This window comes from Glycine soja, chromosome 2, assembly GCF_004193775.1.
Source record: "Glycine soja cultivar W05 chromosome 2, ASM419377v2, whole genome shotgun sequence".
Classification (NCBI taxonomy): Eukaryota; Viridiplantae; Streptophyta; class Magnoliopsida; order Fabales; family Fabaceae; genus Glycine; species Glycine soja.
In genome coordinates, this window is record NC_041003.1 from 22,241,967 (window position 1) to 22,257,241 (window position 15,275).

Below are 15,275 nucleotides of genomic sequence, written 5' to 3' on the forward strand. Positions count from 1 at the left end.
CGATTACACTAATTTGGTAATCGATTACCAGTGACTGTTTCTGATAAATCAAAAGATGTAACTCTTAAAAAAGGTTTTGACTTTTTCAAATTGGTTTTAAGTTTTTCTAAAAGTTATAACTCTTCTAAATGGTTGTCTTGACCAGACATGAAGAGTCTATAAAAGCAAGGCTTTGTTTTGCATTTCAATTATCTTGAACACATATTCATACAATCCTTTACAAGCCTTGAATCTCTTTGACCTTCTTCTTCTTCTTTGTACCAAAAGCTTTCTGAAGTTTTCTGGTTTTCTAAACCTTGAAAACTTGTGCTATTCATCTTTTCATTCTCTTCTCCCTTTGCCAAAAAGAATTCGCCAAGGACTAACCGCCTGAATTCTTTTTGTGTCTCTCTTCTCCCTTTTCCAAAAGAACAAAGGACTAACCGCCTGAATTCTTTTGTGTCTCCCTTCTCCCTTGTCAAAGAATTCAAAACGACACAGTATGAGAATTCTTTTGATTCTTCCCTTTCCCTAATACAAAAGTGTTCGAAGGACTAACCGCCTGAGAATTCTTTTGTATCCCCATTCACAAAGTATCAAAGGTTTAACAGCCTGAGATCTTTGTCTCAACACATTGGAGGGTACATCCTTTGTGGTACAAGTAGAGGGTACATCTACTTGGGTTTGACTGAGAACAAGAGAGGGTACATCTCTTGTGGATCAGTTCTAGTGGAGGGTACATCCACTAGGTTCAAGGAGAACAAGGGAGGGTACATCCCTTGTGGATCTTTGCACAAGGAGAACAAGGGAGGGTACCCCCCCTTCTTAATTATTCTGAGGCCACTCGATCCAACACCCTTCACAAAGTTTCAAAGGACTAACTGCCTGAGAACTTTGTCTTAGCACATTAGAGGGTACATCCTTTGTGGTACAAGTAGAGGGTACATCTACTTGGGTTGTTGTAACTAAGAACAAGATAGGGTACATCTCTTGTGGATCAGTTCAAGTGGAGGGTACAGCCACTTGGTTGTTCAAAGAGAACAAGGGAGGGTACACCCCTTATGGATCTTTGTTTGTAAAGGTTTTTACAAGGTTGAAAAGAAATCTCAAGGACCGCAGGTCGCTTGGGGACTGGATGTAGGCACGGGTTGTTACCGAACCAGTATAAAACTCTTGTGTTTGTCTTCTTCTTCCCTACACTTTTAATTTCCGCTGTGCACTTTAATTATCGCTTTTACTTTTGGTTATGTTTCTATTTCTATTCTTTACTTTCTTAACTTAGTAGTAAAAGCCTAATTGATTCTAGTAACATTAAGAAGGATAGTTTTTTAATTAGTCAAGGTACATTAATAATTAATTCAACCCCCCCCCTTCTTAATTATTCCGAGGCCACTTGATCCAACACGGTTGACATAAATGGACGCCCTAGGATTAAGGGAATCTCAGAGTCCTCTTCTATGTCCATCACTACCAAATCAGTGGCGAAGGTAAGGTGTTTGACCCGAACCAAAACATCCTCTATTACTCCATAGGGTCTGGTGATGGAGCAATCTGCTAATTGTAAAGTCATCCTAGTCGGCATTATCTCCAACTCTCCAAGACTCCGACACATGGAAAATGACATCAAATTAATACTGGCTCCTAAATGAATAAGAGCCTTGCCAACAAAAACTTCACCAATTGAACACGAAATATGATGCAATCCTACCCCGTAAGGGCATTGGATAGAAGACTCGGGCTAAGTATGAGCCCACTTATCTTTGTACATATTAGATTAAGGTTTCATTATTTTTGGGCCTTGTATTTAGGGCTCCATAATGTAGGTAGGGTACCCTAGAAATGTAGGATTTTTCAGCCCTTGTATTTTAGGGCACTTAGACTAGTTTTTTGTATTAGGGGTAGTTTTGTAATTTCACATGCATTAAGTGAGTATTTGATGTGTGTATTGAGAAATAAATTAAATTGAATTTGGAGAAGCCCAATCCAATTAAATTTTAGAGGGGGAGGTGAGCATTTGCTTGTTACACCCCATTGCCACATCATATAGTCACACTTTGTGCATGTCGTTCATGCTTTACATGCCTCATGACACCTAAGTACACTTAGTGGAGAATCTTGCACTTGAACTTGGATTAGTGGGCTGAACTATATCTAAAATTCAATAATCGTAATTAGTGGAATTTTGGCTCCAAAATTTGGCTCCACAAATTCAATTTCAAATTCAAGTGAAATTTGAATAAAAAATCAAATTTCCCTCCAATTTTGTGTGATACTTAGGCTATAAATATAGGTCATGTGTGTGTATTTTTTTGAACTTTGATCATTTGAAAATTAAAATTCAGATTTCAGAGCTCTTTTAGAGCACAAAATTTCGTGCTCTTCTCTTCCTTTCCCTTCATTCATCTCCTTCTTCCTCCAAGCTCTTATCCATGGCCTCCTATGGTGGTGAGCTTTTTCTAGACTCATCTTCTCCTTGAAGTGGCGTCTCCTCTCTCTCTTCCTTCTCCATTCTTCTGCCATTCATCTTCCAAGAAGCAAAGGAATCCATTAATGAAGAAGATCCTAGGCCTACAAGCTCCAATGGAGCTTACATCAGAATAGTCACACTCCCAGGATCTTTGTGCTTAGGTGGAATGATCCTTTGAATTACAACACTGCAGTTTCCTTCCATAATGATGTTTTCATTGTGAATGTACTTATTATTCGTGTGAGCATATCTTTTAAAAAAAATTAGAGTACAATGACATTTGTTGAAGAGCTTCTCCAAAGGGCATAGTAATCTCCAATTTCTTGAAGATATCAAGGGAACGAGCCAGATGTCATTCCTTGTCTTTCTTTGTTGGTACCAATGGATATGACACCTCCTCCTTTTTGCTTGGAGTTGCCTCCTTTCTCTTTTCTCTAGCCAGCTCACTCTTGGTCTTTTTCTTTTCTTTTCTCTCATTCTCTTTTTCTTTTTCATTTTTTTCGTTTTCTTTTTCTTTCTCTCTTTCTTTTTCTTTTTCTTTCTTTTCCTTCTCACTTATTTCTTTTTCACTCACTATTATTGGTATCTCCTTCTGCTTCCACTTCTTCCTCAGTCTCACTCAAAGGTTCCACCACTGGATCAATTTTTTGTTCAGTTACTAGCTGTTGTTTTTCTTCATCTATCCTCTTCTCACCTTCATTCATGCTCACCATTTTGCTTCTAGTCATAACAGCCTTGCACTCCTCCTTAGGATTCTTCTCTGTGTTGGCTCCAAAGCTGCTTGATGGTCAGTCTGCCAGTTGCTTTGCCAATTGTCCCACCTGGACTTCTAGATTCTTGATGGCTGACTTTGTGCTCTTTTGATTGGACATGGATACTTGCATGAACTGAGCAAGAGTCTCTTCCAGTTTCGTTGTTCTGTCATAGAGGCTAGGCCCTTGTTGTTGTGGCCTGTTAGGTGGCCCACCCTGGTCTTTATTGAACTGATTACCAGGTTGAGTTCTCCACTGTCCATATTACTAATTATATTGTTGGCCATGATGAAATCCAGAATATCCACCTGCATTAAAGTATGGTCTTGGTTGGTTCCCTATGTAGTTCACTTCATGTGCTGTATCTTCTGTGGGAATGCAGCAGCCAAAATCATGTGCTCCACCACATATAACACAACCTGCAACCTGCAAAATAGAAGAGGGTGAAGGTTGTCCAACATGCAATTGAGTTGGCAACTTACTTAGTGTTTCAGTTAAAGCTTCAAGTTGCTTGGATAGCAACTTGTTTTGGGCCAACAAAGCATCCTGTGATGAAAGCTCCAGCAGGCTTATTTTTGGTTTGGATGTGTGCTCTACCACGCAAGATTGCATGATCACTAGCAGCCATATTCTTAATTAATTTCATGGCTTCTTCAAGAGTCTTCAATTTTATTTTCCCCCCTGCAAAAGCATCTAAAAGCTGCTTGGATAGTTGCCTTAACCCGTCAATGAAAATATTGATCTGGATCGGTTTTGAAAACGCATGAGTAGGCGTCTTTCTTAGTAACCCACGAAATCTTTCCAAAGCCTCACTCAAAGACTCATCTAGAAATTGATGAAAGGATGAGATGGCAGCTTTTCCTTCAGTAGTCTTGGACTCTGGGAAGTATTTCTTCAAGAATTTTTCAACCACTTCATCCCAAGTCTTAAGACTGTTACCTTTAAATGAATGGAGCCATCCTTTTGCCTCTCCGGACAAAGAAAATGAAAACAAGATCAATCTAACAGCATCCTCAGGCATGCCAGCCAGTCTGACAGTGTTGCAAATCTCAATATAAGTGGCTAGATGTGCATACGGGTCTTCATTGGGCAGACCATGAAACAAATTGTTTTGAACCAACTGAATTAATGAATGTGGATAAGTTATATTCTGTACTTGAACCTCCGGCCACGCAATGCTAGTAAAGAACTGTGGCGCAGATGTACTTGAGTAATCTTCTAGGGTCACTCGTCTAGGTTGCTCTTCAGCCATGACTTCGGCTTCAATTTCTGCTACTTGAGATTCCCTGGATGTAGGTGAATTAGAAGATGATGACTCAGAAAAGTGAGCCTCTTCAAGGATTGATGCTACTGTTCTGTCATGCAAAACTTTCTTTTTTTATCTGCGTTGTTTCTTCTGAAGGTTGCTTTAATTTCTAAATCCAATGGGACCAATTCACTTGCAGAAGATCTACGCATGCAAACACTAACAGGAAAAGCAGTTAACCAATTCAAGAAGAAAATAAATTCTGAACTAAAAAAATATTAACAAAAACAAAAATTAATAAATCAAAGAATAATGAATTAATGCCTTCAAACTGAACTAAACTTTCCAAATGGAAAAAGTTCCTCGGCAACGGTGCCAAAATACTTGATGGATTCGCTTCGGGATACTACTTGTTTGTGTGGATGCGAAATCTACCGACAAGTGCACCGGGTCGTCAAGTAAATAATTAAAACAGTGTGAATCGAGTATTGAACTCAGGGAACTTGTTCATTTGGTAAAGGTTTGTTTAATAAGCAGGCATTTGAAAATAGAAATTATGATTGTGAATGAAAGTAAAAGTATATTCTATCCTAATTACAAAGCAATAAACATGAGCAAGTAAGTGTGAACACAGATATCTAAAGGCGTTGGGTCCTCTTACTGAGCAAATTAATGCAATTAAAGATATTTCTCTAATTAAAGATGTTTTTGTGTTCTATGCTGAAGGCTCAAGTACACACATATGGGTGATTAAGCCACAAGCATGCAATAATATAGTGCTGATAGAAACAATGAACACATAAAACAACCTTAATTAGATAGGGAAAGAGTTTACATCAATTACTCAGCAAGAATCCCCAACTGAGGGTTTAGCCTTCCATAGCAAGGAAGCTCCTTTTACAATGAAGAAGAAGAATTAAGAGAAATTGCTGGCTTACAAAGGAGTGGGGATGTCTCCTCCACCTCTAGGAATCTCACAATCACTCAAAAACTCAGAAATCTTCCTAAAAAGTTAAAACTTGGCTTTTTGCTCTGTTCTTTGCCTCTGTATTTCACTCTTCAAGCTCTGACGGCTACTCCTTCTTGTGTATTTTTTTCCTCCTTTCATTCTCCACAAATCAGGCTTAAAAAAAGGGCTTCCTGTCTGTGAAGGCGCGCTTAGCGCCATTCTCACGCTAAGTGCGAGTAAGTGAGATTTGGCTTAACGCCAATCTCGTGCTTAGTGTAGAAGAGACAATTGTCTCGCTTAGCGAGCTACATACGTGTTGGGCGCGTGCTGGTGTGGAAGAACTCTCTTCAGGCATATCCTCAGTTGCTAAGCCACTGCTGTCTCGCTTAGTGGTTTGGTCTCGCTAAACTCATGGTTCAGGCTTAGCGAGACCGCAACTTTTGCACCTTCATAATTTTCTCCTTTTTACCTGAAATTGAGGTGAAATTTACATTAAATTCATAAGGAAGGCTTCTATTGAGCACATATGAAAACTAAACTAGAAATATTTACAATCCTACCAAAAATAACCATAAATTGGGATATTTATATACATTTTGTAAAAGTTTTCTATACAAAAGTTAGTCGTATAAGACGACTAATAGTACCACATTGCATTTGAGAGTTGAGGTCAGGTGCATGCATCATACTGAGCATGATTAATTGGAACTATGGACGGATGATGACAATTTGTTGAGTGTGTGTTGGACTAATGAATGTTTGTGTAAGCTTATGATATTTGTTAATGTTTTCTTACTAATTGTGGTTATTTGCTTTTTTTTTTGTATTAATTTCTTTTATAATAAAGTCACCCCTCGCAATTTTTGTCACGTGTGATTGGTACCTATGATGATTGTGAACCTTTGTTAGTGGGAGCAGAATTACAACAGTAGAGTACGAGAAGTGAGATTCTTTTGTGGAGCCGCCAAGCCGTTGTGATGACGTTGGGATTATGTTTTGAGAGAGTTGTGTTTTGTTTATCAACTCCTCCATAGCTGGTTCCATAACTCTTTTTGTTGAATTGAGGATGTAAATCACAAATTTAATTATATCTATGAACAAATTTACTTTCCATTATGTGAATGATGTGTACCGAGTTACTATACCTATATATATATGTTTTCACTTAAGTAATGGTGCATTGTTTGGTGAATGTATATCGAGAAAAAAATTACGTTCATTTTTCATAAGCAAATTAACAGAGTTTTCATTTAAAAATTGAAATTCTCGTGGTTTAGAGTGGTGATATCGTAGCGATGAGGCGGGTCGTTACATTACTGGTATCAGAGCCGATCGAACCTTTTTGGCCAGTGAGTTGTGAGTCTATTGTGTTTTTCTGTTCATTTTGTGGTTGGCTTGTTGAATGCTTGATGTTTGTTGTTTGGAATTGGAACTTACTCACTTTGTTGTGCTTCCATGAGTTATAGAGATTTGATTGTTGTAGTCATAACATGTTTGTTCTCCTGATGTCTGCTATACCATGAGTTTCAATGTTGTGTCATGGGATGATGTGGCAAGTGATCAGGAAATACAAATGATGGAAAGTGATTGTTAATGTCTCGAGAGAGGACTAGTTTGAAGGAATACTTTCTCGAGGCATCAACTCTCAAAAGTAACCAAGTAGGGACTTGAGATGGTTGTGATTTTTGTGTTGTTCTTTTTCTTGTGTGTATTCTTTCCATGTCTCACTTCCTGGTGTGTATAAGGAGTGATGGCTGGACGGAATGATCATGCGATAGATGATGCTCTCCAAGCCTTAGCTCAGGCTATTGGGAATCCGAATAAGGGAGAAGCTGCTGGAGCTACTGAGTACCAAGGGTTAGACCGCTTCCAACGAAATAATCCTCCTTCTTTCAATGGAGGATACAACCCTGATGGTGCTTAGAATTGGATAAGGGAAATCGAGAAAATCTTCCAAGTGATGGCATGTCCAGAGGGGAAAAAAGTTGCTTTTGGTACATATACTCTGGTGGAAGAAGCTGAGTATTGGTGGGAGAATACTCGCCAATGCTTAGAGGTTGAAGGTCAAGTTGTGACCTGGGATGTCTTCAAGAGGGTATTTTTGGAGAAATACTTTCCCGAGGATGTTAGGAACAAGAAGGAGATGGAGTTCTTGGAGCTCAAGCAGGGGAACATGACTGTGGTTGAATATGCAGCCAAGTTTGAGGAGCTGGTGAGGTACTTTCCCCGTTATCAAGGGAGAAATGGTGAAATTTCCAAATATGTGAAGTTTCTAAACGACTTGCAACCTGAAGTGAAGCAAGTTATGAATTACCAAGGTGTTCGTCAGTTCCCACTCTTGGTTAACATGTGCCGGATTTGGGATGAAGACTCTCGCGACAGGGCGAGCTATTATAGGAGTACGGGCCCAATGAAGAACAAAAAGAATGGACCTCAACATCGGGGAAAACCGTACTCAACCCCTACTAAGCAATATGGTAAATGCCCCAACTATCAGAGGACTGTTGCTATGGGGTTTGTGGGTGATAGTGGTAGCAAACCCAATACTTTCCCCACTCAGATCACTTGTTACAAATGTGGTAAGCCAGGGCACATCTCCTCAAATTGTGCTGATAAAGGCATAACCTATTTTAATTGTAGACAAAGGGGGCATATTCAGAGAGATTGTCCATATCCCAAGAAGGAGCATAATGGTGGGGGCCTGAATGACCAAACTGGACATCCGAAGGCCATGAGAAGAGTCTTTACCCTTAACAGTGCCGAAGCTTCAAAATCCAAAGATCTAATCCAAGGTAAATGTTTCATAAATGGGATTCCCTTACTTGTGCTATTCGATTCCGGTGCAACCCATTCTTTTATATCCTGTTCGTGTGTAGGGAGACTTAAGCTTTTTTGTGTTTTCTTTAAATAAAGATCTGGTGGTAGAGACCCCAACTAGTGGTTTTGTGTTAACTTCTAATGTGTGTTTGAATTGTCCTGTGGAAATTTCTGGTAGAACATTTTTGATTGATCTGATTTGTTTGCCTTTGAGCTAAATTGATGTTATTCTGGGTATGGACTGGTTATCTTCGAATCATGTCTTGTTAAACTATTTTGATAAAACTGTGGTGCTTGATAATTCTGGAGTGAGTAAGGATATGATTTTTATCTCCGCCAACCAAGTTGTGACATCTTTAAAAGAAGATGCTCAAGTGTACATGATCTTGTCTAACCTGGATATAGAGACAAAGGTTTCCATGTGTTACGTCCCTATTGTCAGAGTTTCCTGAAGTGTTCCCTGAGGATATGTCCGGTCTACCACCCGAGAGAGAGATAGAGTTTTCCATAGACCTGGTACCTGGTACCTGGTGCTGGACCATATCCATAGCCCCTTATATGATGTCTCCTATAGAGTTAGCCGAGCTTAAGAAATAGTTAGAGAAGTTGTTGGAGAAGCGGTTTGTGAGACCCAGTGTATCTCTATGGGGAGCACCAATGTTGTTAGTAAAGAAGAAAGATGGGACCATGAGGTTGTGTGTAGACTACAACTAGTTGAATAAGGTGACAATTAAGAATAAGTACCCTTTGCCTATAATAGACAACCTTATGGACCAGCTGGTAGGAGCTTGGGTGTTTAGCAAGATAGACCTTAGGTCAGGTTACCATCAGATCCGAGTGAAGTCTAAGGATATATCGAAGACTGCTTTTATGACCCGTTATGGTCACTATGAGTATCTAGTCATGCCCTTTGGTGTGACTAATGCTCCAGGTGTGTTTATGGACTACATGAATAGAGTCTTTCACCTTTACCTTGATAGTTTTGTAGTAGTATTCATAGATGATATTTTGGTATACTCCAAGATTAGAGAAGAACATGAAGAACACATGAGGATTATGCTGCATACCCTTAGGGACCGACCAGTTTATGCTAAGCTGTCCAAGTGTGAGTTTTGGTTAGAGAAAGTTAGTTTCCTAGGGCATGTGATATCTCAAGGGGTTATAGCTATAGATCCCTTTAAGATAGAAGCCGTTCTTGAGTGGGAGAGTCCTAAATTTCTTTTTGAGATTAGGAGTTTTCTGGGCTTAGCAGGATATTACCGGAGATTCATAGAAGGTTTCTCCAAGTTAGCTTTACCTTTGAATTAATTGACACGTAAGGGTCAAGCTTTTGTGTGGGATACCCAATGTGAGCATAGTTTCCAAACCCTTAAGGAAAAATTCACGACCGCTCCAGTGCTAGTTTTGCCTAACCTGAGAGAACCCTTTGAGGTGTATTGTGATGCATCAAAGATGGATTTAGGAGGAGTGTTGATGCAAAATGGCCAAGTAGTGGCCTATGCTTCTAGACAACTTAAGACTCATGAGAGGAATTATCCCACCCATGATCTGGAGTTGGCTGCTGTAGTTTTTTCCCTTAATATATGGAGGCATTACCTGCTTGGCTCCAAGTTTGAGGTGTTTAGTGATCATAAGAGTCTTAAGTACTTGTTTAGTCAGAAAGAGCTGAACATGCATCAAAGGAGATGGTTAGAGTTTCTTAAAGGTTATGATTTTTAGCTTAGCTACCATCCTGACAAAGCCAATGTAGTGGCTGGTGCCTTGAGTAGGAAATCCCTACATATATCTGCCTTGATGGTTAGAGAGATGGATCTCCTAGAACAATTTAGAGACCTTAGCCTTGCATGTGAGGTTACCCCTTACAGTTTGAGATTAGGAACTTTCAGGATCACCAGTGAGTTACTAGGAGATATCAGGAAGGACCAGAAGACTGATCCTTTTCTAAGGACTCAGTTTGAAGCTATAGAGTCAGGAAGAGATAGTAGTTTCAATGCTGGATTGGATGGAGCCTTGCGACTTTAAGATAGGATTTGTGTTCCTAATGTGCCTGAACTTAGAAAGATGATCTTGGAGGAAGGACATAGGAGTAACCTGAGCATCCATCCTGGTGCTACCAAGATGTGTCAGGATTTGAAGATGATGTTTTGGTGGCCCAAGATGAAGAGAGAGGTTAGTGAATTTGTGTATGCATGTTTAGTTTGTCAGAAGGCTAAGATAGAACATTAGAGACCTTCAGGGAATTTACAACCCTTGGAGATATCCCAGTGGAAGTGGGACAATATTTCCATGGATTTTGTTGTAGGGCTACCTAGAAGCCCCCAAAGGTTTAGATTCTATCTAGGTTATTGTTGATAAACTGACCAAGTCTGCTCACTTTATTCCCATTAATATCAGATTTTCCTTGGAGATGTTGACCTCCCTGTATATTATCGAGATTGTCAGATTACATGGTGTGCTATCTAGCAGTGTCTGATAGAGATCCTAGGTTTGCCTTTAGATTTTGGGAGAGCCTGAATAGAGAATTGGGAACCAAGCTTAGACTAAGTTCAGCCTACCACCCTCAGACTAATGGCCAAACTAAACGGACCATTCAGTCTCTGGAGGACCTTTTGAGGGCGTGTGTCTTAGAGTAAAAGGGGAATTGGGAGAGTTTTCTACCGTTGATAGAGTTAACTTATAATAATAGTTTTCACTCTACCATTGGCATGGCTCCTGTCATACGCTAATTTCGTCCGGGGACATTTGCTCGACGACGTGCGACCATTCTTTGGTCCTCGTGAGGTGCTTGGCACCCATCATTAGGCAATTTGTGAAATTTCAGGACATGCCGGAAAACCAAAAAATATTGATGCACAATTCGTAAGTTTCCGTGACACACCGGAAATCAAAAGAAAGCATCGTTGCATAATTAAGTGAGGTTCCGTAACATTCCGTAAGTCAAAAAGGGGATGATTATGTAATCCGCAAGGTTCCGTAACATTACGGAAAGAAAACAAGTATCGTTACGAAATTCGTAAGTTTCCGTAACTTTACGAAAAAAGAATCACCAAAAAACAGCAGAGGGGGGTGTACTTAGCAAAAATGGGGGTGCAAATAGCACCCAGGCCCATTTGGGCCCTCCAGAAGATTCCTCCAGAAGGCGGTTGCTTCTGGAGGAAGCAACCCTGCTCGCCTGGGCGAGCTGAGCTCGCCTGGGCGAGCTGGGCGGCAACCACCTCCCCTATTTTGCTATAAATAGGGGAGGAATGCAAGAAGAAAGGGATCCCAGCCCCTTAGGCACTTCTCTCTCTTTCGAATTTGCTTGGAAAAATCGTTTCCGTGAAGAAAATCTAAGCCGAGGCGCTTCCGAAACGTTTCCGTAACGTTTTCCGTGAGGAATCTCGCAAAGGTTTGAACCGTTCTTCGACGTTCTTCATTCGTTCTTCATCATTCTTCGATCTTCAACGGGTAAGTGCCTCGAACCAAGCTTTTCGATTCATTTTATGTACCCGTAGTGGTCCACATTGTGTTTCGTGCATTTTGATTCTCGTTTTGTTTACTTTTTATACCCCCTGTTGACGTGCTTAAGCCATTTTACTTAAGTCGTTTCTCGCTTAACTTAAAAATAAAATAAATTTCCACCGAACGTTTGAATTGTATTATCCATTAGCTTCGGTTAAAATAAATTCCGACCGTTCGGTCATGCCGTAACCACGTTGGAAATCAAAAAGAGGTAAAAAAATAATATAATAATCAAAAAGACATCTTTTAGTAAAATAAAGCGGAAAATCAATCGGACGTTTTCTCTTTGGGATTTCTCATTCTTAACCGAATTGATTAATAACTAAAGTGAAACTAAGGCTAAAATCAACTCGCCTAGTCAAGCTCGTCCACAAAAATAGGCTTTTGAAGTTTGTCATTTCAATTTCTCACTAAGTAAAATGGATCATTTTTAAGGTCCAACGCCTTAAAATGATCACCACTTAAGTAAAAAAGAATCACTTGATAAGAAAGAACTACGTAGGTCTGATTTTCTCATCCCAAATTGAGGAATACGTAGGAGCAAAGGGAAACACCCTTGTCGACCACAAAAAAAGAAAAAAATATAAAAAGGGTATAAAGGATATAAGAACATAAAAGGGAACATAAAAATCAAAGTCATGTTTGCACCTTCGATTAAAGGCTGCCGTCCTTTGGGACGGGCGTGTGGGGTGCTAATACCTTCCCCGTGCGTAAATACAACTCCCGAACCTTTCACTAAAAAGTTCGTAGATCTCGTCTTTTCCGGTTTTTCCGACGTTTTCCTCAAATAAACGTTGGTGGCGACTCCGCGCGTATTCCTTTCGTGGAACACGCATCCCGCGAGTCACGCGTCGCCCTCCCGCCGAAGGGTAGGTTGCGACAGTTGGCGACTCCACTGGGGACTGTTTTTAGAGAGTTAGGCCATTTAATTTTGTGCAATGTTTTACCGTGACTTACCCCTTTGTTGGTTTCCTTTCATTATGTTCTTGTATATATAACTCTTTGATGCTTTTAGTGCATTTTTTTGTATGCATGAGGTAAATATTTATTCATTTGATGCACACAAACAATACACTATTTGCACACACTGTGAGTGAAAAAGGGCCCTATACCCGGGTTCGTGGGAACATAAGGAGTGGAGGTGAATCCGTGATCATGCTAGGTCTCCGACTTGCTTGATTACAGTGAACCCTCATCTAGAGTTTTTCTCTTTGAAAACATATTGTTGCTAGTAGTCCCTACTGCTGCAGTATGTTCTTCGAAGGGGATGATACCTCTAGAAACCATCAAGAGAAATATGACTACCTTGGGGGTTATTACTAAAAGCCTAGTTAGCTCTCTCCCTTATAGGTCCCTTAAATAGGGGCACGGAGCAAACACGCTGCGTGCCATTTTTCACACTGCCATGCATAAGTGTCATATACCCTTTTGCTTATATTCAGTGAGTATTGTCATACTATGTACATTCCCGTGTTGCGCCTTTCGCATATGCATCGCACATGGGTTCTGTCTTGATCCCCTCTGTAAACAAACCAACGAAGGGTCCGTGTCACCGTTTTAAATACATACGTTGGGGCACTTTGCTACCCCTAGACGTTGTATCTAAGAAGGAGACAGTTTCTCGGGCTCCCGTATTCGTAAATTGCATCTGTGTCATACGCATTTCTTCATGCATTCGTCCATTCCACCCATGATAGATGTCAGAGTTTTGATTCGCACTAGATTTTATTTCACTTTAGTAAGCATGGGAACAAATCAAACCGGCAAGAGGTTCTACCAAGTCAAGGTCAAAAGCCTAGATACCACCAGCATCAAGGAATTAGGGCGGTTGATGGAACCCCTCCAAATGCAAGCCTTCCACAAGACTTACGGAAAGATCTTAGAGTTGACCATAGCAGAGGTGTCCATAGAAGCCATTGCATCACTTACCCAATACTACGACCAGCCCTTGAGATGCTTCATATTCGGGGACTTCCAATTAGTACCAACCATTGAAGAATTTGAGGAAATTCTAGGATGTCCTCTCGGGGGAAGGAAACCATATCTTTCCTCCGGGTGTCTCCCCTCTTTGAGCAGAATTGCAACTGTGGTCAAGGATTCAGCCAGAGGTTTGGACCGCATAAAACAGACTCGGAACGGCATAGCGGGCCTGCCACAGAAGTACCTAGAAGACAAGGCGAGGGGTATGGCCAATCAAGGAGACTGGGTCCCGTTTATGGATGTGTTAGCTTTGCTAATTTTTGGGGTCGTCCTCTTTTCAAACGTGGATGGTTTGATAGACCTAGCAGCAATCGACGCTTTCCTTGCCTACCACCATAGCAAGGAAAGTCCGGTGGTAGCTGTCTTGGCAGATCTATTTGACACATTTGACCGAAGGTGCGAAAAGAGTAGCGCACGGATCATCTGTTGCTTACCCGCCCTCTGTGTTTGGTTGGTTTCACACTTGTTCCAACAAGACACAAGACATCCATGTCCGCTCCTGAGCCATCGCTCATGTACTGAAAAGAGGAGAATAGATTGGGACCAGCTCTTGGCCGGGATAGGAGGTAGAACAATCAGTTGGTTTCCCCGATGGAAGGAAGGAAAAGAAGGAGTCCTTTTCTCATGTGGAAGATACCCAAACATTCCGCTGGTAGGAACGAGGGGTTGTATTAACTACAATCCCGCGCTCGCTATAAGACAACTAGGGTACCCCATGAGGGGAGCACCGACGGAAGAAAGCATGTCTCCTTTCCTTGTGAGGGATTTCGGCGCACAAAATTCCAAGACTATACCAAGAATCCATAAGGCATGGGAAACCCCGTTAAGGAAAGATCAAGAGCTTAGAGGCATTCGTAATGGCATCATTGGTGGGTACCACGAATGGCTGAAAGTTCGCATACGAGGTTTAGATTGGCTCGCCAAGTTAAAAGTCGTCAGCAAAGAGAGCTTTGAAGCACCGGAAGAGGACGAAGAAGTCCAAGCTCTCAAAAGCGAGTTAGGAAAGGCAAAACTTGCCAAGGAGAAGTTCAAGTTGGCCGCTACACACGTTCGGAAGGAGTGTGCCGGGTTACGGGAAGAGAATGCAATTACTGCAAGAGCCCTTGAACAAGAGACCAAGAGGGCTCGCAAGGAAGAGTATGGCCGGAACAAATTTCGCGGAGCTCTATGGGGTAGCAATAGTGAACTCAAGTTGCGAAAGGAAGAAAGGGACCAGTCGCGAGCACATAGCATGGTTTTGAAAGAGGAGTTAGTTGCCTGTTCGAGGTCCAAAAGAAGCTTGTCTCAGCGTTTATGCGAGACGGAGACCAACATGCTAGCTATCATTGCCAAGTACCAAGAAGAGTTAGGTCTAGCCACGGCCCACGAGCATAGAATCGCGGATGAGTATGCCCAAGTATATGCGGAAAAAGAGGCTAGAGGAAGGGTGATCGACTCTTTACACCAAAAGGCAACCATGTGGATGGATCGGTTTGCTCTTACCTTGAACGGGAGTCAAGAACTTCCCAGATTGTTAGCCAAGGCCAAGGCGATGGCAGACACCTACTCCGCCCCCGAAGAGATTCATGGGCTTCTCGGCTATTG

General features: G+C 41.2%; 1 protein-coding gene across 1 annotated transcript; it reads left to right on the top strand.

The window, feature by feature from the left end:
* The first annotated feature begins 7,353 nt into the window (after positions 1 to 7,353).
* Positions 7,354 to 8,807, top strand: LOC114373829. Its single transcript, XM_028331375.1, has 2 exons — positions 7,354 to 8,185; positions 8,653 to 8,807. The coding sequence occupies exons 1-2, from the start codon at positions 7,354 to 7,356 to the stop codon at positions 8,805 to 8,807; spliced, it is 987 nt and encodes a 328-aa protein (XP_028187176.1).
* The last annotated feature ends 6,468 nt before the right edge of the window (positions 8,808 to 15,275 follow it).

Coding starts and splice junctions, on each gene's coding strand:
- LOC114373829 (XM_028331375.1), top strand. CDS start 7,354: ATGGCATGTCCAGAGGGGAAAAAAGTTGCTTTTGGTACATATACTCTG. Junction 8,186..8,652: donor ATCCAAAGATCTAATCCAAG/GTAAATGTTTCA, acceptor CCCTATTGTCAG/AGTTTCCTGAAGTGTTCCCT.